Here is a 24,578-nt window from a genome sequence, read left to right on the forward strand (position 1 = left end):
TCTGTTTCAAGCGATTTAAAATTGTCATTTTCGTTAACACAAACAGAGAATTGCTGAGAGTCTCGAGATGTTTCTCCGTCGCTCTGCATACGTCATGTCATTCATTGCTTTGATTGGTTTTAGATCTATCCGACGTCCGTTGGTGACGCCCCTGTGGAAATGAATTGTCTATGGAGCTTTGCCAGACCCTTACTCAGTTACAACTGAGAGTGGTCTGGGTTTTCCCAGGCTACGTGCTACTACATTTCTTTCCGAAACGGTAGGAAATTAAATTAGATTGAATGGAGGATTTTAACTGTGACAAGATGATTGACAGGGCAGTTTACAGTGACAGGATGCACGCGACAGATCTGTCGGTTAAAGATGACGAAGTAGTATGTCTCAAAGCTTGCCTACTTTTTTGCTACACACTCAAAAGTATATAGGCCTACTTTTTCTTCACAAAAAGAGTACATACTTTTAGTTCGTAGTATAAGTAGGCGAAATGGGACCCAGCCATAGATTTATTTAGTTTCAAAGGTCATAGATGTTTTTCAAAAAACTTGTTCATGTCTATTAGACACATGAAAAAAGAACAAAGAAATACCAGGTTCCCATTACTTATCTTTCTTTGCACTGAGCAATTTACTAAAACAAACATGTTTAGATTTTTGCATGACAGGGCAGCTCTTCTGAAAATGCTTAATGTAAATTTATTATTTATTATTACATTAGTTTGTCTCTCTCTGTGCCCATTTTGATGAAGCTAAATTCTCAATAAAACTGTTTTCATTGGAATATTTTACTGTATCTGTTGTCAAACAATGGAATGAATATGAAATAGTGACTGAAGCGCGACCCATTAAACATAACCAGCTCTCCCTTCCAAGATGTTAATCTGCACAAAAATCCTGATAATTGAGCCATCGTCTGATGAAATCAAATATATATAAGATAAAGACAATATCTGTGCTGTGATTTCGGCTATACTTGCATGTAAAATTAGAGAAGCAACATAATATCTGTGTTTAACTGAATTAAAGCGCTGCTCCTCTCTGCTGCGCGAGACACAGAGAGAGAGAGAGAGAGGGAGAGAGAGAGAGAGAGAGAGAGAGAGAGAGAGAGAGCGAGAGAGAGAGAGAGAGAGAGAGAGAGAGAGAGAGAGAGAGAGAGAGATGCGCGCGTGTGCTGGGAGAGCAGTACCAGCGATTCTCAGAAACGAAATAAGGTTTGGGCATAAAAAAAAAAAAAATAATAAAAAAAAACGCTAAAGGGGTCTGCAATGTCGCTAAGTTGGCAACACTGTGTATCTCCATTTCTCCAACTAGAGCTTGGGCCAAGGGTCAAACAGAAAATACGCGCTGCGTTAATCACACGTTAAAAAAATTAGTGCCATTAATATGATTTTGCGTTAACGCGTTATTAACAATTTTCATTGCGTTATTAACGCGTTAACTTTGATAGCCCTAATATATATACATATACTGTATATGTATATATACTTTTTAACCACAAATGCTCGTCTTGCTCTAACTCTGAGATGCGCCACACATTACGTAATCACGCTGAAAGGTCACGCGTGACGTAGGTGAAAGTACAGACCAAGGGCCCTATTTTATAAATGGTCGGTGCGCCAGGCCAGGGTTTTTCCTGCATAGAGAATTATCAGGCGGCCGCCTCCGTGAAATTTTGTGCCGCCTCCGGCTCTCGACATATCTCGGATGCTCAGATACACATTTTCCACCGTGACGGTTCTGTAGTTCTGGGTTCCCGGCCTGTGTCCATTCTCAAACCGTATAGTTTTCTGATAGTGCTGCGCAGATCATAATCTGCGGGTTGGCGGGGCAAGTAATAAAAACATAACGTTACAATTAATCGAGGGTGGTAAATCATTATAATGTGTTGAGTTTAATAAAGACACGGATCACTCATCACGGTAAAACGTAATGAACGCTCTTTTACTTTCGTTTTCAACAACGTAATTCTCTTCAGGGAAAACCAATCAAGGAAAACATATCAGGGCTCGACAATGGCCAACACGTGTTTTTTTTTTTTTTAAGGGACAAGTGAAAGAGAATTGTAGGCTATTTGCCCAACCAGACAAATGCCCTGATTAAAAAAAAATTCAATATAAAAAAAAATAAAATAAAAAAAATAACTAGGGAATCCCAGAAAACGCAAGGATGATTATGATTTTTTTTTATTTAATGTAAGTGGCGATTGATAGCCTATTAGTTGATAATAATATACTGACGGTAACACAGTTGCGCTGTTATATGAAATGAAAGATGGAGCATACATTTAATAAAATTAGGGGAAAAATGTAAAAAAACTTATTCTGAAGAGTGTTTTCCAACAGTGATGTAATTGACAACATTGACAATTTAAGTTTGAAGGGAGCCTCTGTTTAGGCTATTAAGGAAATGTAATTTTGCCAAAAAAACAACAACTTTTATTTTAAATAAATGTTATTTTTAAAGCAGCCTACTTCAGTGTGATATTTACCAAATTATCAGAGAATACCATAGGTTTGGGCAGTTGGCGGGTGGATTATTTATTTTTAAAAGCAGATTCGGGAGACTCAAAGTGCACCAGATTAATGAGTTTATTTTGTAAATATACAAAATTTTCGAACCCCCCTAGAGGTACCGACCTCAACACACAAAAATACTGTGGGAAACACAGTAATCTATATGATTGTCTACAAAAAATTTAGTCATTTAATTATCTCATTATTAAAATACATGATCAGGATTTTACCACTCCGCCTTGTTTTGAGCCAGGAAAAACCCTGCAGGCGCATGGTCTAAAAGGGATGTCCCTATTCTCTTAATGAGTAATGGGTGTGTTTTGTGATGTATGTGCGTTAAACCAATCACAGTCTCATCTCTCATTCCCTTTAAATGCCAGTTGCGCTCGCGCCATGGCGGCTTCGCTATTTACATGGCGGAATTTGATAGTGGAAAGACTGAATGCGTCTCCAGGGCGCAAACGGATCTAGGAGGTAAAAGTGTGCAAGCAGACCATCTACGGGACAGGCCGGATTCCACCATATCTTTATGTACACAATAATAATCTTTTACATTGTAATCCTTTTATTATAAATATTTGGCATGTTTGTGTGCTGCTGTGCGTCCCTGTGTGTTTAATAAGCAGTGTTGTGTTGTGTTGCGTTGTGGACCCGCCAATGGGCACATACTAACGCGCTCTTTAAATAACAAAAAAATATATATTGCGCCATTGACTTTAGACCAGGTTTCAGTTGGTCAATGGCGCAGTCTATTTCTGTTGCCTCAGAATAGCAACGCGCCAACAATGCGCTTGAACACACCTCATTTTCAGACCAGCAGCTCATGGGCGTAACTGAAACTAGCAAAAAACACTTGCGTCGCGCTTGGCGCTGCATTGCGCCGCATTGCGCCGGGTGTAAGATAGGGCCCTTAGTGTTTACAAAGAAAACGTGCAAAGACACGTGTTAAACGCAATTTACAAAATCAATAAAAGGTAAAACAACGATGTTGGATGTTTCTGAAGTTGGAGGAGAACATGAGATGGAGTTTTTCGCCCTACCCTACATTTTCTGCCTATGTCATGTTACCACCTGACCTTTCTAATGTGATTACGTAATGTGTGATGTCGTGGATGTTTAAGACATTTGTGGTTAAAAAGTATATATATTTGATTTTTTTTTAGAAAATGACTAATCGTTTTGATTTTTTTTTAAAAATTAAAAAGAAGACTATCTATCAAATATATGATAAACGAAAGGCACATCCGATAAAATATTTTTACGTTTTCACCAGGGTCCGAAATTAACACCCGCCAAGCGCCAAATGCGGGTAGATTTTCCGTTTGGCGAGTAAATCTCAAAAGGCTATTCGCCACACTGGCGGTGAAGGTTCATACCAAAATAGTAACGTAATACATTTTTTTTAATAAAATGTTTGTCCCGCCATAGTCTTATCTGATCGGTGAGTAGCCGAATGTAGACGAACTGCTGCGCGTGTGACAGGGCGCATGTTTAACTGAAGCACGAGCAGAGAGAGAGAGCGAGCCCCGGTTGCGCTCTCTCTCTCTCTCTCTCTCTCTCTCTCTCTAAGAATTGTGCTAAAACACCTTCTATGAAAAGCGTTCCGCACATTCAGCTGACATAAACCACACTTTAAATAAACAAAAAAAACTATCCAGTGATTAAATGTTTTCTGTGTTGACACAAATATTGTGGGATGTCCTAGCTGCCGGGATAATCAGATTGTTCAGAGCTACAAAAATAACATGACGCAAAAATCGCACCGTGTACGCCCGCCTTAATGTTTTTCCTCCTGTAGCTAGACTAGTGTTTTTGTATGTAGTTTTTAAAGACTATTTAGCAGACGTGGGCCAGTATTGGTTATTTCTCAGATTGTGTTAAGCTTTTGGTTTACATCAAAATAATTGTGTAAATACAGTAAAATAATAGGCCTGCTGATGCTGACATTGAGAGCTCCATCGTCCCCTTGGAATTTTAAGGTTCTATCTGCATTCTGACTGGTTTTGAGATATTGAGCTTAAAATATTTTGCATTCCATTCGACCGTGTAGAAAGAACCTTTTTATTTTCTAAATAAAAAGTTCCAAAATGTACACAACTTAAAAAACAACATCACATAATGTAAATAAGTTGTCACAGAATAAGAATATGTGAATAACTCAATTTTGACAAAAATGTCAGATAGAACCTTATAATTCCAAGGGAACGCCATGCTTTCCTATGGCTCTGTAACATTAGGTTAATGTTTGTCTTCAGATACTGTTTAAATTAATATATAGATTTTTTTTTTTACTATACATTTAAATTTTTTTATGTTTGTATTCAACATAATACCTTATTATCTCAATTAAATGTACTGAAATTAATGTATATGACACCAAAAGGCTGTTTTATTATTTTGGCCGGTAAAAAATATGCTTGGCTGGTGGATTTTTTCATCTACCAGTCCCCGTGGTAGGTGAGCCAAAAAGTTAATTTCGGACCCTGGTTTTCACCCGCGAGCGTTCTCGTGTAAACAGGGCCTAAGTTCCTCCTTTATATTCAGTTGTTGTCTGGTATTTGTCGTGTATCACACGTTGTTATGGTGCCTTCTTGTTATTGATTACCTGAGTTTGTTCTATTAAAGAACCTTTTTCATCGTCTTCATCTGAACCTGATTGTGACACTAGGTGGGTTGTTTTGCCTGTTTTTTTGTTTGTTTGTTTTTACCACCAGATAGACGATATACTCTCCTCAAGGTATCAATATTAAATGGTATGAGACAAGATATACTACTTCATAGAGGCTTGTTTGAAACACTTTGAGAAATACTTTCATCTAATAATTTAATCTAAAGAACTTTAATTTTCTAACCGTTTTGACTGGCTGTTTACTATAGACAGGCCTGCACTCTTAGGACAAAAAGTTTCATCTTTATTTTCATCTTTTGAAGTCTCCGAGTATGGAATGGTCCCCCTGAGTCCAAACAGAGGATTTCTGTTAGCTAAAGCTAAAGAGTTACAAAGCAAACAGCTCTACAAATCATCCAGATCTGTAAAAAATTAATGGTCTGCTGGCTGAAATCATTTCTACTTGTTGACTAAGTGTCCCACAGAGATAGGGAAGAAGAAAAGAACACATTCTGACTCATTTGGTATAAATTATTAAACCAATTTAGCAAATGGTGCGAGGTTTGAGGGGAATGAAATGATTTTTAAAACCCTTTGCATACAAATGTGTACTGGGGTATGATCATATCTTATTTATTCATAGTGTGATGGCTATATATTTCACAACATGAACAATTTTATATCATGGTGACTGTATATAACACACATAATATGTATACTAGTATATAGTAATATAAAATGCTTTTGCATATCTTATTTTGCAAATCAAGGAAAGGTATGACTTGATTAAATAATTCATCTGATTGTTTTCTTTTTATTTGTAACTTGATGGATCCAAACCAAAAGAAAAGATAATGCATAACTAATGAATCATATGTCTCATATTGTAAAATAGTTATAAAATAGCGGCAATAATAAGCAATTTACAGTTACACTTTGTTTACACATGGTGTGTTTTGTAAAAACTAAATCGCTTCCATTATAATTAACAATGTTGTCTGCAGTGCATTAATCATGGTGAAAATCACTGTAACACACATTCTCTAATGGTTTATTGCTTTAATAAACACTATAGCAGAATCTACTGGCTGATGCATTTCACCGCTCAACTCTACTGTATATTAAAAAAAAACGTTTGACGTGTAAAATTAATATTTTCTGTTGTTACTGTGTGGCAACTTTCCTAAGCACTGCCTATGAATAAAGATAAATAACAAACACCTACTGCTGAGAAACAGCTTTTGAGTGTGTTTGGAAAAGGTTCAAAATAAATTGGAGTTGGCTTCTTGATGGAATGTAAAGGAGATTGGGCCATGAGAGCCAAACTTACTGAGAGCAGCTCTCACAGAAAGAGGAGCCGATTCCTGGGATTCATCGCTGAGGCCCAGCTCGTTGATGGCTTGTACGCGGAAGACATACGTCTCACCGGTGGTCAGTCCATGTACAACAAACCTGCGAGAACACAGGAATGAGGTAGTGAAAGAGGAAGTTTCTATTCCGTTATTTATCCTTACCAGGGAATAACATTTTTCAAAAGAAACATGTCAGCAACACAAAATCCTGATACAAGCTTTTTGGCATTTCAGTTGTTTTTGTGTTTTAATGTGCAGTCACATTTTCATTTGGTTTCAATTACCATATTCACTGTCATGCACTTTAGGGCACTCTCCATGAATCGGAGTTACCCTGGTGTCCCATGACTTATTTATAAGCATAAGAGGCACAAATGAAAAGTTAAGTTAGTTAAAAATCTACAAATGTTAGTACCGTAATAGCAAAACATAAAATGCATATAAAAGTATAGATGATAGATAGATAGATAGATAGATAGATAGATAGATAGATAGATAGATAGATAGATAGATAGATAGATAGATAGATAGATAGATAGATAGATAGATAGATAGATAGATAGATAGATAGATAGATAGATAGATAGATAGATAGATAGATAGATAGATACCTTCAGCTTATTAATAGTGATGGACATGTTGTCTGATCAGGAATTGAAAGGATTGTGATGAAATTTGAGGCTCTTCACAGAAATAGGGTACAAATACATCTGAAATCCAGTTCAGACTCTCAAAAATAATTTCAAAATTGATAATTACAATTTTATAAAAATAAAAATGACAAAATAAACTAAACTAATTGGTAACACTTTACAATAAGGTCTCATTTGTTACAGTATTTATTAATGTTAGTTAATAAAAATCCAGCTGCTCATTGTTTGTTCATGTTAGTTCACAATGCATTAACTAATGCACTAGTGCTAATGTTAACAGATACAACATTTGATTTTAATAATGTATAAGTAAATGTTGAAATTAACATTCTTTTTTTATCAACACTTGATAAACCTAATAAAAAAAAGCAACATTTTAAGGAAAAAGCAGAGAAAAATCACAGTTTTGTCAAAGACTACATCTGGATCATTCAGAATGATGATAAAAACATAAATGGAGTATGTTTCCTCCTTAAAAACACAATAGAGTGTAATGAAACAGTTTCAAGGTGAACTGCTTGAATTTGTGTGCCAGGAGTGGCATAAACTCACCAAACAAGCATGTGACTGATTGGTAGAGAGCATGCCAACACGCATGAAAGCTGTGATAGGAAATCAGGGTTATTCCACCAAATATTGATTTCTTAACTCTTCTGAAGTTAAAACAACTGTATCGTTTTGTTTGTTTTCTTTGCATTATTCAAGGTTTGAAAACATTGCATATTTTTTTGTTATTTTAACCAGTTGTCATTTTCTACAAATAAATGCTCTAATGAAATTTGGAAGAAATGTTGTTAATAGTTTATAGAATAACACAAAAATGTTCAAAGTGGTCTCTTAGTTTTTTCCAGAGCTGCTTGTTTTATAAAACGGTTACATTAAGTATCATGAAATGCTAAAAATTGTTTTGAGAGTTCAGAGGTTTCAGATGCTTTTGTACCCTATTTGTGTGAAGAGCCTCAAATCAATTCATCACAATCCTTTCTCAAAAACTGGAGGATGATCAGACGCCAGACCCATAACTATTGATATGCTAAAGGTACCCCTAGGCATTACTATATTGACAAACTAGGAACTCCGTTGCTTTCAAAACATACATATTTGGCATTAACACACAGATAGGGAATGAGAATGTTGTTATCATGAAATTATGTTAGGGTATAATTGTATTATTATGACATATATTGTATGGTATGACTTTAAATTTGAAGAACTATAATAATTTTAGTTACATTACAGTATTTAAATGTTGAGCACCTAACCTGACCCATACCCAGGGCCATCACCAGAACATTTAGAAATGGGAGGGCATTTTGTTTTCACGGACACACTTTTAACTTACAGCATGTCTTGTATTACTTGTATCTATTCATCATGCTACACCCAAATTGCACATTGTAAATCTAATAAAGATAACTGGTACTTCTAACACAAATATAAACATATTGAAAGGTCTTCTGCTGGAGCTATTAGCTGTTGTATTTTAATATTTAATGAGGTAGGTCTATACAAGGTTTGGTTGCACTTTTGGGATGTTTTTAATTGTCATTCATAAATATAATAATGTTTAAAGTTCTGTTTTGAGTAATACATTAATGAATTAAATATGTGTGTAAATATAATTTAAAAAATTGTTATATAATAATGATATTTAAAGTTACCGTCGTAGAGATTAATGTTCATGTGAGCTAAATGCTGATGAATAGTAAATGTTGCATTTTAAAAATTTGAATGGCTCAATGTTTTTTGTCTCAATACAATAGTCAGTTTGCTGAATGACCATATAAGAGAAACATGAGGCAAGTTATTAAAACCAATGGCGTTCCTAGTTCAGCAAGTGTTTGACAGTATATGCTTTATTTTTCATGCCTTGTGATTGGCTGAGGTAATGAGATAATGTTACTGAGGTTACCCATTTGGGGTTCCACTTTATTTCGATAGTCCACTTTAGACATTTTACTAACTATAAGTAACTTTGCAACTACATGTTAACTAACTCTCATTAGATTAGAATTAGTAGAGTGTAGTAATCTGTCAGTAGACTGTTAGGTTATGGTTAGGTGTTAGGGTTCGCGTAAGTAAAATAAGTTGACTTGTAGTTGCCAAGTTACTTATAGTCAGTAGAATGTCTGTTCAGGGACCATCAAAATAAAGTGTTAGCAGATATTAAGCACACAGTCTACTAATAATCTAATGGCAGTTAGTTGACATGTAGCTGCAAAGTTACTTATAGTTAGTAGAATGTCTAAAGTGGACTATCAAAATAAAGTGTTACCCTAATTGTATTTATTTTAATATTTTCTATTATTTAGTATCTATTTAGTTTCAGACCCTATTGTCTCTATTCATGGAATTTGCCTCAAATAACTTCACCTTGACTGAGCACATACTTGGTCTGCTTATGGGGCTTGTGATTGGCTGAGGTCCAGTCCTTAGATCCTTTCACGCAAGAATCAATGTAATATCCAATCAGGTTATTGGGATCTTTTGGAGGTGCCCACTGAATTAGAACAGAGCTGTCTGTCTCCCTGGTTGCAACGACTTGTCCAGGAGCTGAGGGAACACCTGAATGAACACAGAGCTTAATTTCAGGGGTGACTTCACCAACCAGCCCAATCAATCCCTTAATGACCTATCATGCATTAATTAGTTCCACTACAGAAAGGCAGATAAAAGTTCCTCACTGCCTTAATACCGACATCAAAGTCACAGCCTGACCAAACTTCTACACAATGGATCTATATTCCATTTCATATGCAACAGTTTCAACATTTCAATATCTTTACTAAGTACATCAGTGGTGTGGTGGCCTTTGACATGCTGGATTTAGAGCATTTACCCTTCAGTTGAAGTGTTGTTATGGTATCGGTAGGCTCGGAAGCATCGCTGATACCGTACATGTTAGCGGATAGCACACGGAAGAGATAGTCCTTTCCCTCGGACAGGTCGAAGACGGCATAGCGAGGAGATCTGATGGGTACTTTAGTGCTCACTCTCTGCCACGATCCTGCTCCGACTTGAAGCTGTATGAGACCAAAGCCAATAAAAACACACTATTACACGAATATGTATTGTAAAATGAGATGGTGAAATGACTGCTGTGTTCCTTACTGTGAAACTTTTAGGTTTTTTTTTTTTTAAATCGCAAATACTCACTGTAAAAAAAAAAAAAATGTTGGTTTAACTTAAAAAAGCAAGTTACCTTGTTGCCTTAAAATTTTGAGTTCGTGGTAATAAAAAATTTGAGTTAATACAATGAAGAAGAATGGTTTAATAAACAGAAACTCAAAATAGTATGTTATCTTCACACATTAGTTATCGAAGTTGATTTGACAAAAGATAAAAAGCTGTGATAACAAATCATGAAAATATTTTTTTATAGTGTAGAAAGTAATGAGATTAAATAGAGCAATAGAGCAAATTATTGACAATTGTTGCCACGATATCAAAGTCTACAATCACAAGTCGGAGTTCCCAATGTGAACTCAACATTTCTCAGATTCTAAATTCTAAATTCAGTTGTAGATTCTAAAAATCATGCTTCCCCATAATTGTTGAATCACGGAAGCTACACCTGATATTTTGCCAAGAGATTTATTATTTAAACGTGTCATGTGTCAGACAGAGAGAAACTCAGGCATATTAGAATAAGGCTACATGAGAGGAGGTCTTCATTCTAAATTTCTCTATTCCCCATTATTCTATCTCTCTCATGCCAGGTCTCTGTGTTTCCATGTTTCTCTTCTTTTTCTTGGCAAGATAACTGGTGTCCGGTCCCGTGAATAAAATAATTCTAAATTTACAGTGTGTTATGTGTTATGGTAAGCACACACGAAGATACAAGTGAAGAGTCTTTATTTTAAACCAACAAACACAGGAACTCACGTAGAAATAAACGCAAACCACTTAAATGATAAACGAGAGCCGACACAGAAGTGAACATTACAGGGAGTATAAATACCAGACGAACATCATGACAGACAGGAGCAAATCACACATAGCCATAGGAACAAATGAAGACATAATCAGTAACCAAAAAAAACAAAACTAAACAGAGCGGGGAAACAGGAACTAAAGGAATATAACAATAATAGTCCATGACAGTGACACAATGAGTATATTGACTCATTTATTTTTTGAAGGAAGAGAATCTGAAACTAATAACTGTGAACTCCATATTCATAACCAAACTGCTGAAATAAAGTTTGTGACTATTCGGCTGGGTTATGGTCTGGCAGTGAGCTGAAACTAACCTTCTCAATGTAATACCACATGGGGGCTTTGCTATGGTAGACTGGAGGGACCCAACTGAGCACAACATATGTTCGGTCCGTCTCTGAAGTGCAGACTTTAGAGGGAGGTCCTGGAGCTTTTCCCTCAGCTGCAGGCAAACCACATCAAACAGAATTACTGTTCTACCCTGAACACATAGACACACACCAATACACACACACACTAGGAAATATCCCACCATTTTCACTAGCTTTAAAAGCAACTTTAATATTATGGACTGATATACATATCATCTTTGCTGCTGCTGCTGACACTGTTATCTATACACACATACACTTATCTACTATGCACATGGGTGACACTGGTTGATGTGTTCATTTCAACTTGAAAAAGAACCACAGATGTTTGTACGTTCTCTTCCTGATGGAATTCTCATCAAAAACTAATCAGTATCTCTCAGAAGAGAACCAATTATGGGCTGGATAATTATTGCTAATTTTGAAAGCGAAAACCATGAAAAGAATAAGGGGGAAAGCACAAAGTGACAGCTGTTGTCATCTATTACAGATTACATATGCAAAGGCAGAGTGACTGAGTGAACAAACGGAACGATATCTTAAGGCAGTTCCGCCACACAATATTTAAGGATGCAGTATGGATGCCATTTTTGAGCACTTGAAGGGTACTGAGGTACAGGGACATTTTCTTAGTTGGGTCGTTCCAAATGAAAGAATGAACTATTATTAAAATGTTATTGAAATTTCCATGAGGGTTCCATTATTTTAATCGATACATTTCCATGGCTTTAATAGACATACAAATCACACTTTAAAATTTTCCAAAATGTTCAGTAAATAAACCAGGATTATACAGTACCTTCAAGGTCATCATAGTAAGTCACAACGTCAAGTCTCCCACCAAGTTGTGTGGCTGTTGAAACAAACACCAGTACATAAGGAGCATTATTGGCACAAAATCGAGTAAATAAACAAAACCGCATGAGGACTTTTTTTGCTTACTATGAAGTCTCTCAAACTCTGTGGGGTCCAGAGCGGCAATGGGCTCAGATACTCTGGAGGGTCTGCCAATGCCACGCGAGTTGATGGCACGCACACGAAAGTAATAAGAGTGTCCCTCAAACAGACCCTGCACGGGATATTTGCAGATCTTAATAGGGGAGTCGTTACACTGCACCCAGTTCTCTGTTCCAACTTCACATCTACCCAACAAGAGTAAAAGAAAAAAACATGAAAAACAACAAATATGGAGAGTAAACAAGATTTCCCTATCATTACTTCCACATTATTCTGAAAGACTGAAAATTACAACCCACTTTTACATTCTGAGGAGATGATTTGAGCTAAAGAGCATTCATACATAATTACCGATCCATGCATCACTTAGTCTGATTACCGTCCGACAAAAGTAAATTTCAGCTCGATACTAGTGCAGTTCAAAGTGACAGGGAACAAACTAATCACAGTCTGTACTAGCATATGCAAAATAACACATGTTCCAGACAAAAATATGTATTTGTATAAGCAACTTTGAGGAAGGGACTTTCTTTTGTATTACAGAGAACCTACAATTAAGCTACTTCAATTCAATATAACACTTAAAGCACACTTTAAAAAGTATGAATGTATTTGTCTTAGACAACAGAATATCAAACCAAGGTAAATTTATTTTACAGAAACCGCGAGCACACTACCAGTGTTTCTCAACTAGGACCCACATCCCAGAATGGTTTTGATATCTCCCTCAAAAACCGCTTTATATATTATACTGATTTTATTTAAATTAGAGTTTAAATAGATAAATAAACATGTTGTCTTAGTCATTTTAGTCCATTTTATTTATCTAATCTGTTTTATGTGTGTAATACTTTAAAGGGTAAAGTATTTCATTTTAGTCAATTTTATTTATCTAATCTGTTTTATGTGTGTAATACTTTAAAGGGTAAAGTATTACATATTACAGAACGCAGGTCAATATATTGTGACACCCTATTCAATGTACTAAGAAGTTGATGAGTTGAATCAGGTATTTTAATTAGTTAGATATCTGAAGCAAAAACACCAAGCCAACAGTCGACCATCCAGCAATGTTGGGCCGTTTTTGAGCGTCAGTCGGCTTAGTTTCTAGTCAGTGCTGTCAGCTTGCTTTGTATAACCCCAGTCCTGATGCACGGATCACGGTTACTATATATCAGCAGACACTGCCAAGTACTAAAAAATTACATTCCAATTAATTGCGGGTGGGATAAATCATTAATGTGTTGATTTTAATGAAGACACGGAACTCTCATTTCACAGTAAAATACAATGAATGTTTATCACTCTTTTACTTTTGTTTACAACAACAACGTATAACATTCCATAAAAACCCTAATTTGCCCGCGTTTCATTACGGGAGGGGATACACACACAGATGATGCCGAGGGGGTAGGCCCAAACACCATTAATGTGTTACCATTAATGAGCTGGCCACGGACTTGACCCTCCGGGCCACCAAGGAGACAGCCCCAGCTATTAGCTGGTCTATGGCAGCCCTGGTGGCTATGGAGAGGCATTTATTGTTAAATTGATCTGATATAAAAGAAAAGGACATCCTTTTTGCTGGACGCCTGCTTTCCCCTCCTGGTCTCTTCATTGATGCAGTCGTCGAGAGGTTTTAGGAGGCAAAAAAAAGCAGGTGGCAGCATTCCAGAGATTCTTCCCTCGCCGGGCGGGAGCAGCCCCAGCCATCTACTAGCTACTCACATCGGCAACAGCAAGAACAGAGTTTTGCTTCGAGCTCCCCCTCAAAAAGAATGGGTCTCTGGATGGCTCTCTAAGCCAATGTCTTTGTGGGGCGGGCCGCGGGCGGAACTGAGGACCGGCTTCGGCTAAGAGGCCCTGATGCCAGGGCCAAGCGGCAACCTCCCTGTCTCTCTCTTGAAACCAACACAGAAGTGAATTAAATGGTAATTCATTGACTGGCTGCTTGAGGCTGGCTGCAAAAGTGAGTCAAGTATCTCCCTCATGTTAAAATGCCCAACTTTACAGCAGAAAAAACATGTTTACAGCCTGGAGCAAAAAGTGGTTTTGGTCTATACAGCTAATTTTGCCCTTCATGACAACTGTGAGAGGGGTGATTTTTTTTTAATATATAACTCATCCATTTAAATTATACTAAGCCTTGAAGTTCTGCATAATTAAGGGCATGGCCACTTGAGTGGCAGATGGATTGCCGCTGATGTCAATGCTAGCCGTTTGTCTGCTGTTAGCCGTCACTTCACCTCAGCAAATTTTAGCTGCTGAACTTGCCATCTCTGCAGTGTTTGTGCTTTTTTTTCGGGATTATTTCATACCATTTAATGCACCCATTACTTCGCCCACGCCTTTGGATTCCGTCGTTGTCGTCAAGTATCGTTCGAGAGAACAACCAGCGCTGTATTTCAGTTGTATTCCTCTGTGAACATGCACTAATGGATGTCTGACAATTTCGTTGCTTTTCGTTGCTACTGTAGGTAATATATCTATGGTTTAACCTATTTGAGAGGAAGGCAAAATCAGAATTTAAAATGGATTGAATAAGCTCTCTACGAACTTGACGAGCGATGCCGCGCTGACGGGCCATAGACTGTAAAAAAAAGAGTGACTGACATGTATGCACATAAATCACTGTCACACACTCTCTTAGAGTAATATTAAGTTACTGCATAATACATTTTCAACTAGCAGAATAGTACAGAATCACGATACACAGTCTCACTTGTAGCCATGTCTTTTAACTATTACCGTATTTTCCGGACTATAAGTCACACTTTTTTTCATAGTTTGGCTGGTCCTGCGACTTATAGTCAGGTGCGACTTATATATCAAAACTAATTCATACTGACTGAGATGAACCAAGAGAAAACATTACCGTCTACAGCCGCGAGAGGGCGCTCTGGTTGGCGGAGTTGTTCAGAAGCGACACCGAGGAAGAATTCAATGGATTCAGTGTTGTGGAATGAGATCGTGGGAGCTTGTTGGACTCGCTGGCTAATGTTAGTTTAGCCTAATCAGCCTCCCAGGTATATGTTCTTTATGCTATTGTAGCTGAATAACTGTTAATGTGTTACGTTAACATACCGGACACCTATTCAGCCTATTGTTCTGTGTGCCTTTCCAGATTAAATGTCTGTTCTTGGTCTTGGATTTTGTGAAATAAATGTCTAAATAAATGCGACTTATATATGTTTTTTTGCCTTTTTGTGACGCATTTTTTGCCTGATGCTCCGGAGCGACTTATAGTCCAGAAAATATGGTATAATATTTAGAAGGGCAAAAACAGGAAATTTTAATTGGCTTTACATCATCAACTGTCACTTTAGTGCGAGGCCCTGTGCAGTCGCAGACTTGGTACTGTCAGTAGCATATAGCATTAGCTCCCAAGCCAGAGCTAACTCGATCAGGTCAAGCTAGGTGGGCGTGGTTTCAGATAGCCAGGCTCCTCAGCTCCACCCACACCCCGCCTCTTTGCCCATTTTCTGTTATCCCACTACGGACACTATGGACACTACGTCCATATTTTTTTACAGTCTATGGTCAGGCCCCGTCCAGGGAGATGGTATATCTCATATATAATATCTCGTATATATAAATTGCCTATACCAATTTGGTGCCTTTAGGGAGACATTCTGTCACCCCCACCAGCTTGTTTTGTGGTGCAGCAGTTTCCAGCGGGTTTATTTTTTTTGTGTCCGCCCAGCGACATTGCAAAAACTGACGATGTTTGGTACGTGTACCCTTTAAAGCTTCCTTGTTATGAAGTCATGTGTCACGTTTTAAATGTTCCACCAATAAGTGATTTTACATGTGCTTCAGACACAATCACGCAGAGGAATTCCCATATCATCATCAGACACAGCGTCTCGTTCCCTTCTCAGACAAGGAACCAGGTTTGCATTCATAACCGAGATGTTTTGCAGTGACTAAGCTAGTGTTTAGTGGATCCATGTTGTGTTGATTCAAAATCATTGAACAACTGGCTCAGAAATTAGCTCAGAGGAAAAAAATCTAGCAGATATTTAATATTTTATCTAATGCAACAACATTCAGACCTTTTTAAAGCGTCCAAAACTCTTTTGAGGACACTGTATCAAGATATTTTAAATAAATGTATTCAATAAAACAACTCCCATAGGGCAGACACCTTAGTCAGCGCAGTCACCTGTCAACAAAGTATCCAATGATGGGTCCCTCAGTGGTTGTGTTAGGAGGTTTCCAGGACACGATGACATAATCTCTATTAGCGTCATGGATCTTGATGTCCATTGGGGCTCCGGGAGCTTGAGGAACTGGAGGTGGACCATCTGTCAAGGCAAAACATGATGACTCCTACACATCACTGATGCACTAGGGGGAATCACTCTAAAACAGATGTATGTTCTATATGAGATTGTCAGAGATGAATTATGCTAATCTGGACCTTTAAAGGCCATCAATAGAATCACATAAGATTTTCCATCAAGCCTTGGAAAAGTTCATAACTCTTTACCATCAACGTAGACGTAAGCCCTGTGGACTGCATCACCTCCCTTTGTCACCATGCGGAGGGTGTAAAGACCCTCATCATCCTTAGCGAGTTGAGTAAGCGTGAGCTTGGCAACACCTCCCCCAGACTCCATTTTCACCCACTTCGACTCTTTCAGGAGATGCTCTGGAGGGCCAAAAAAACAGCATGGTGTATCAGAGGAGAGAAAATGAAACTATTACTCTTGTAGAATATAATGAGATTGGAGTGAAATGAGTCATAAACTACAACTAGACATAAAAAGCTATTTCTTCAGTACATGACTCAACTGCAAAACAAATACCTACAAAACAACTTGAAAATTAATATCTGACCGGGTCGAATGACACAACGAATCAGTTGCAGTTGTCATTAGGACAGTTAAATAGCTATAGTATATACATTTCAGCAAAAAAAAGTGTTTTAGTATAATTCAGCCTTTCACCAAAATCTACATTTCATTATTTATGCATTTAAAGAAGTAACACAGTATCTAGAATAAAATATAACCATTAACCATCATTAAAAAAAAACTATCATTAAAAGCAGGAATTAAAATTCATCAGTATAACAATAAATAGCAATAATTACTTAAACACATTTTATTAAAATTTTTTAAAGCAATGTCAACAACTGCGCCAAAAATGTGAGATGTATGCTCTCACATTCCTCTGTTGCTTGCTTAGGTCCAAAAAGTGAAATCATACAAAATACAAATCCTTTTTTTGTCTTTTTTTTTGCAACCCAAAAAGTGCACAATCCAAAGTCTTTGCACTGTGAACCGTTTTGGTATGTACTGAACACTTCTGTATTTTATTGGCCTCTGAATACAGACTAAAGACATTGTGTGAAGGCTTTCATGCTTTTTACTACCATTAAAAATGTTTTAATGCATGAAAAATTCCGCTTCTTTATAGGAGACATTATGGTCAAATAAAAAGCATGTTAACTTTATTGTAATATTCACACTGTTGCCCATAGGCGAAGTGTGTAATTTCTGTGCCACTAGCAGCATAAAACATAAAACAACATAAAAGACTGGCTCAACCAATGGCACGTGTTTGTCAGTCAGTAAATAATTGGGAATTAAAAACAGTCATTATTTTTGCAGTGCACAAAAATGACATGCTTAAAAAGGGACCTATGAATTATTATTAACAAAAACTGAATAGATATGTTAAAAAAAGTGGTGTGACCTTTGGTGGCCACTTCCTACCATTTCGGTACCACAGCGCCTCAGGTTGCAGGTTAGCAAGGTTGGGGTTAATGGTCATCTTGCAGGTCAAGGTGGCCTTTTCGCCTTCTTTTCCAAAAGTCACGTCAAACTTCTCAGTGAAGGTGATGTTAATCTTTGTGTACTTGATTTCAGGTAAAATGGCATCTGAGAAACAACAAAACAGTTCCTTTCTTTCATGACTTGTTTTTAAATCATCCCAGTTATTCACTCTTTAATGAAAGGAGGCTTTCCCACTTACACTGGTAAGGCATCCATGAATAAGGACTGGACTTCTCTTCCTCCTTGCACCCTATAAAGCAGACACAACCAGAAGTATAGGTAACACTTCAGATACTGTTCCTTCAATAATGAATAACTACACAGGGAAAACTGAGAAACGCACCATTAACGTTCTAGTAACTACTATTGTAAAGCGCTTTGGGTGTACAGTAGTACATACTGTATGAAAATATAAATGCCACTTTCATTTCATTTCATCTCATTACTATTAACTAACAAGAAACTGATTAATGAATTGATAAGTAATAGCGCTCAGTCGAATGTGGTAGTTCACAATTAGCTAATCAGTAACTACTATTTGTCATACCTCACTGAAGACTACTGAGTGTTACTACAGTGCGTCCTTCTAAAGGAACTACTAATAGGTTTTTGTAAGGTTTTGGATAGTAATGACTCAACTGTTACTACATCTTTCTAAAGGAACTACTAATTATTTGGATCAGTATTCTAAATTGAAGATCATGGGAATAAGTCGGAAGGAATAACTATTCAAAATCTTACAAAAATCTCAAAAGCTTACACTGACTTCAGTCAATATTAGGTAGTTATCATGTGTTTCACTTTAGAATACTGATCCAAATCATTAGCAGTGTCTTAAGAAGAATATAGTAACACTTGAGTCATTACTAGTGGGTTACCGTTACCTTTTATTATAAGTTATGCATTATTCATGTTAATTATGAACCTGTATATAGTACCGGTAGTTAACTGGGAGGGATGAAAAAAAATGTGTAACTGATTAGCTAATAGTGAACTACCATATTCGACTGAGCGCTATTACTTATTAATTCGTTATTCAGAGTTACTTGTTAGTTAATAGTAGTTACTAGAATGTTAATAGTGTGTTATTCATTTGTTCCTGCGTAGTTATTTATTAATGATGGAACAGTAAAGTGTTACCAGAGTACTTTGACTTTTTAAAGAAAGGGAACATAGTCTACGTTTGGGTAAAAAACACATTTGTAATTTTAGACTTGTTGTTCTCCTGCACATTTGATCTTATTGTAAGGATGCTTAGATACCAGAAAACAGGAGTAAAAAAGCTTACTCTTCACAATGACGGAGGCCTGGGAGGAAGCCTGTCCGTGCGAGTTTGAGGCTACAGCCGCGTACATTGCAGTGTCATCAGTTGCACACCTATAAAAACATGTATAACTCATTCACAGGTGTCTACAACTTCAATCAATACACGACTGGACCGCAACACTGTCTTCACCCACTCCACTAATTAATCAGTCAATAAATAATCAACATGATTGCTATTTGATTGGATATATGCCACAGTCATTTCCTAATTGACATTTGGAAAGCACATAAAGTGCTTCCCCATCATGATGGATAAATTGGCAGTTAACTAATGCTCTAATGTCAAGAGGATAATTGCTCCAAACTAAATGCTAATGTAGACTAGCGCCTGCTTTCGAAACGTGTTCAACACGGGAGCCTCTAAGGCTTGAATGGCAAACACGAGACGCAAGGGAAGGGAAAATGAGAAGACTGTAATGTGACCTTCGGCGTGACCGTACTATATTAGAGACGTTCCCTTAGCCCCTGCGGTCTTGAGAAGCACGGCTGTTTGTCAAAAAGTGAAAGGTTTGGTCATTTTAGAGGAAATGCGGAACACCAAGATTCACCTGTGAGATTTGGCCTCTGAATGCAAGAAGCCATCAGGAAAGTGACACAAGGGCCAGGGTGAGTTTTTGTGGGACTGACAGGGTGACAGCAGTGAAAGTCATCTCTCTGTAAGGCGCCGGAGTGTCAGATGACACCAGACTCAGCACTTTGACATGAACAGCTGACAGCAGCTCAAGACGTGGGCGGCGCAGCCCTGGACTAAATTGGAAAAGTTCTCATGCAATCCCATTGACATGACTTCCTTTTGTGGAAATTCACTTGTTAGTAACATTTAAATGTGTTTTAGAGGGTGAATCTCATGAAATATCTAAGAACATATCCTTTGAGGTCAAATGGCACCACAAAATATTTTATAAAGAAACAATTAGGAATATTTCAGAATTATTCAAATGTTTTAGAATATTATGACAATTATGCATATTTTATTACTGTAAAAAATGGTTGATTATTTTCACAATATTTATGTATTTCTTGTACCTTAATGTAATTTAATTATTATAAACTGTTATTACAATAATTATTTACATAAAGGCAAAACAAATTAGAATAACCACTAGGAATTGCACAAAAAAATATATAAGCCACATTTTTGGTAACACTTTACAATAAGGTTCATTAGTTAACATGAAATAAGAATGAACAATTCTTCTTCAGCATTTATTAATCTCAAAGTCATATTAATTTCAACATTTACTAATACATTATTAAAATCAAAGGTTGTATTTGCTAACATTAGTTAATGCACTGTGAACTAACATGAACAAACAATGAACAGCTCTATTTTTATTAACCAACATTTACAAAGATGAATAGATACTGTAACAAATGTATTGCTCATTGTTAGTTCATGTTAGTTAATACATTAACTAATGTTAACTAATGAACCTTGTTGTAAAGAGTTACGACTTTTTTTTATTTTACTTAATGGTCATGATAGTAATGTCACAATGCAACATCCTACTGGATTTAAAACGTTCTATGCAAATGTATTTATTTATTTCGGGAGAAATGCAACCTGGACATGTTTTTCCTCAGATTCCTACAAAAGTTATTCGAAAGTTTAATAACTTGGAAATCTCCTAAAAGTTTTCCTGCTTTCTGTGGCCATCCGATAACTAAGTGAGAATGTAATGAGCACTCAACCTGAGTCTTGTCACTTATTTTGTCCCCATTCAAGTTTGTCACTCGTTCTGTTCAATACAGATCATCAGTAAACCACATTCTGTCATTGCATCCCTATCCAAAAAAATACACAGTAAAGTTTACTTGAGGATGGTGAGGGCATGGAATCCAGCGTTGTTCTCCACAAAGTACTTTCCAGAAGAAATGTCCAAGATGACATCATCCTTGAACCTGGAAAATGTTTGTGATTTAAAAACAACAGATCTACTTATGATAGATTATGTATTGTGAATATTATGAAGTGTTTGACGCAATTAAAATAAATGTTTCTTTATTCAAAGAAACACTTTCTTGTAGCTGGCCACATAGACCTGTAACTTTAAACTCACAAGTTATGACCACAGACGATATGTGAGGGCAACCGCACTGAGCTAGTGCAGGAAGCAAGGCAGGCCTGTTTGTGAAAAGAAACTCACCATTTGACGTGTGGGGTGGGATATCCCTCCACCGAGCAGAAAAGTTTAATGGCACTGTTTTCAAACACTGTGTGGGACCTCAGTCTAACCAAAAACTTGGGGCCCCTGATCATGGATTCCTCACGGATGTATTTTTCAGGCATCTTCCTATCCACCTATTGAAAAGAGACAAACCATGCCATGGCCTGTTGGATCATAAAAAGTCTATGTATGACAAAATATATGTCCTAAAAAAAGAGTCAGTTATATTTCATTAACCTCTGATTTACTACTGCTAACAACAAATGTCTTCAACATGCATTAAAATTCATACTGACAAATAAAAGTACAGTAACCGCAAAAAAAAAAGTTTGTTAAAAGGAAAGGAATGATTATTTAAAGGGCTTTACCACTCCCTGGATTCTCTTCTGTGTTTGGTATTGATATTTCACCTCTTCAGCCGCAGAGCTAAAAACACACATTTTTGTATATTAAAATGTCAAACAGCATGAAAGACACAGATTCATCAGAGAAGTCAAAAAATCTCCGTGGGTCAGTAATGCTTCATGTCATCCCAGGTTAATCAGTTTACTGATTTTGATATGCATTCAAACATACATATTTCATGCATTTCAACCGAGACATTTTAGCGCAGTCTACAGTGGAAAGAAACAAGTAACAAAAGAAACATGCACTTAGAATATATATTTTTTTTTAAATCTGAATTTCATTACATCTGATAAAGTCCAGTGAAAGTGCATACATCAGGCCCTATAACTAATCCTCCTCTCTTTTCAGGTCTTCACTAGTTTTAATCACTTTCATTTTTTAGTTAATATTAAATGGTCCTGCATAGTGACAAATGTAGACTGTAGTCTCTCTCTCACCAATATGAGGTCATATAAGCTGCACGCATAATTAGAAAATACTTTTACATGGAGTATAGCATGTCAAACTGCAGGCCATGTCAACTTCCCGAAAGTATTTCATGTCAACTACCCAGAGGAAAAAATGTGTGACATGACGGTATCAGTTATAGCTCAGCTATGTTGGTAATACGGTTTATTAGAAAAGCTTCAACAGATAATGCTATTATGTTATAAATTATATTTTATTACAATTAGTTTTAGTATTGCTGTGAGCATCATGATTAGCTGTGACTTGCTTTCAACAATTCCATGGCCTGTTGGATCATAAAAAGTTGATGCGTGACAAAACATGACTAAGAAAGAGTCAGCTGTTGTAATTTTTCACCTTACCTGGAGTATTCTCGAACAACATATTTAGACTCAGTATTGAGGTATTCTTGATCGAAATGCTTGTGTCTGGTTACAACTGCAGCCATATTGCAACCTCAAAGGACCTATGAATCAAAGCGGGAACAAAAACATGCACCGTCTTTGCACACAGGACAAAACAAAATGCATTGGTAGATGCACAAATTCCTATCCTCAATTTCCGATTTCAGTGTTTAAAGATATTTGGGACACGGCGTTGCAGTAAACACAAGTTGTGACACACTCCTGATTAGACTTAGGTGTTAGGAAAGTGGAACTGTTTGTGGAGATGATGAGGAGGGGGTGTTCTGGAGCTTTGGGCCACAGGGAAGACAAACATCATGGCAGTTTAAAATTAGATGAGTCTGGGGGGTTGGGATATCGGACAGTCCAAGGAGATGGGTACAGTATTCCAGCGTAATTTCTACTGTATAGTGTATACTGAAGACACATGCTATTATTGCACATCATGTACTGAAATATGGAAAGATAACCACTTCTCATAAACGTGTATCTTCTAACAAGGAAAAATAAACTACATTGCAAGACAATCTCAACAAGAAAACCAAAAAGAACAAGAACACATTCCTCACATTCCTTTAGAAAAATAATTAAACAAAACAAACAAACATGCTTACTCAAATGCAACATTACGTTCTCACATTCACAAATGAACCCCACATAGCCCAATAGCATCTACGGTGCATATCAAACATTACAAAAATGCAAAATTTTCAATAACATAGCTATTTTTGGCATGTAAAAGTTAATGGATTATAATGCATCTACAATCATTCATAAATAGCCTATTCTGAAGGTCATTTCAACCAACACACTGTTTCAAAAAACAAACAAAACTGTCAAAGTTTGTCCAGCTATTAATTCACCCATATTCACAAAGCACTTAAAATGTTTTTAACTGCCAACGTTTTATGAATCCTTTCAAAGTCAAGTGCTCTCCCACTCAAGCAACATCATGAGATAGATCAATATCCAACCAAGGTAAAGTTCAAAAGTCTTCTCCAGCCTACAGTTTCTACAAGGACAACTCTGCTTTATAATTTAATAAGTGTGTAAATAAGGGGGCCAGACATACTCACCCCGGGAGAATACAAGAGCGCGACGCGGAGGTAGATGAGCCTCTACCGCCTGTATGAAAGCAGCTGATGAAAAGCAAAATATTACCCATGCGAATATGCTGCCTCTCCCGCATCCCATTTATGGAGAGGCATTAGACTATATATAGCATTTACACAAACTTCCCACACCATTTCGCACTGATATTAAGATACCAGACAGACGTTTTTAATTGACGCTGCATGGATACTGAATGGGTTTTTAAAAAACAAGAGTTAAGGTGAGTCGAACAGAAATCATAATAACATATTAAAGTAGACACATTAATTGCTCTGAATTAGCACAATTGCTAAAAAGACGAAATGCACTCGAAACCATGCAAAAAGCTACTTAATTTATGTGTTTTTTTTATTGCTCAACAATTTTGTGATGTAACGTTACGTACGATAGATCTAGCTTGCTCTGTAGCCTACTAGGCCACTAGCGGCATCAAACGGTATTACACAAATATAGGCCTAACTTTTTAATATTGATGGGTGGGAGCTCAAAATAAAAAATACATAAATAGGGTAATTTACGTAAATATTTTGTTGTAGGCTA

General features: G+C 36.8%; 1 protein-coding gene across 1 annotated transcript in view; it reads right to left on the bottom strand.

The window, feature by feature from the left end:
- myom2b (myomesin 2b) overlaps positions 1 to 24,124 on the bottom strand; it is a 58,150-nt gene extending 34,026 nt beyond the window's left edge. The window contains exons 1-16 of the mRNA XM_079635930.1: positions 24,002 to 24,124; positions 22,884 to 22,987; positions 22,035 to 22,092; positions 21,646 to 21,800; positions 21,314 to 21,400; positions 19,461 to 19,549; positions 18,372 to 18,422; positions 18,113 to 18,277; positions 16,882 to 17,043; positions 16,555 to 16,696; positions 12,375 to 12,574; positions 12,232 to 12,285; positions 11,376 to 11,503; positions 9,962 to 10,145; positions 9,513 to 9,687; positions 6,448 to 6,569 (exon numbers count right to left, since the gene is read on the bottom strand). Coding sequence (XP_079492056.1) covers positions 6,448 to 6,569; positions 9,513 to 9,687; positions 9,962 to 10,145; positions 11,376 to 11,503; positions 12,232 to 12,285; positions 12,375 to 12,574; positions 16,555 to 16,696; positions 16,882 to 17,043; positions 18,113 to 18,277; positions 18,372 to 18,422; positions 19,461 to 19,549; positions 21,314 to 21,400; positions 21,646 to 21,800; positions 22,035 to 22,092; positions 22,884 to 22,969 — 1,858 coding nt within the window. The 5' untranslated portion in view covers positions 22,970 to 22,987; positions 24,002 to 24,124. The remainder of the gene's footprint in view (positions 1 to 6,447; positions 6,570 to 9,512; positions 9,688 to 9,961; positions 10,146 to 11,375; positions 11,504 to 12,231; positions 12,286 to 12,374; positions 12,575 to 16,554; positions 16,697 to 16,881; positions 17,044 to 18,112; positions 18,278 to 18,371; positions 18,423 to 19,460; positions 19,550 to 21,313; positions 21,401 to 21,645; positions 21,801 to 22,034; positions 22,093 to 22,883; positions 22,988 to 24,001) is intronic.
- Between the last annotated feature and the right edge of the window lie 454 nt (positions 24,125 to 24,578).

Source organism: Phoxinus phoxinus (genome assembly GCF_949152265.1).
Source record: "Phoxinus phoxinus genome assembly, chromosome: 14".
NCBI classification, from domain to species: Eukaryota; Metazoa; Chordata; class Actinopteri; order Cypriniformes; family Leuciscidae; genus Phoxinus; species Phoxinus phoxinus.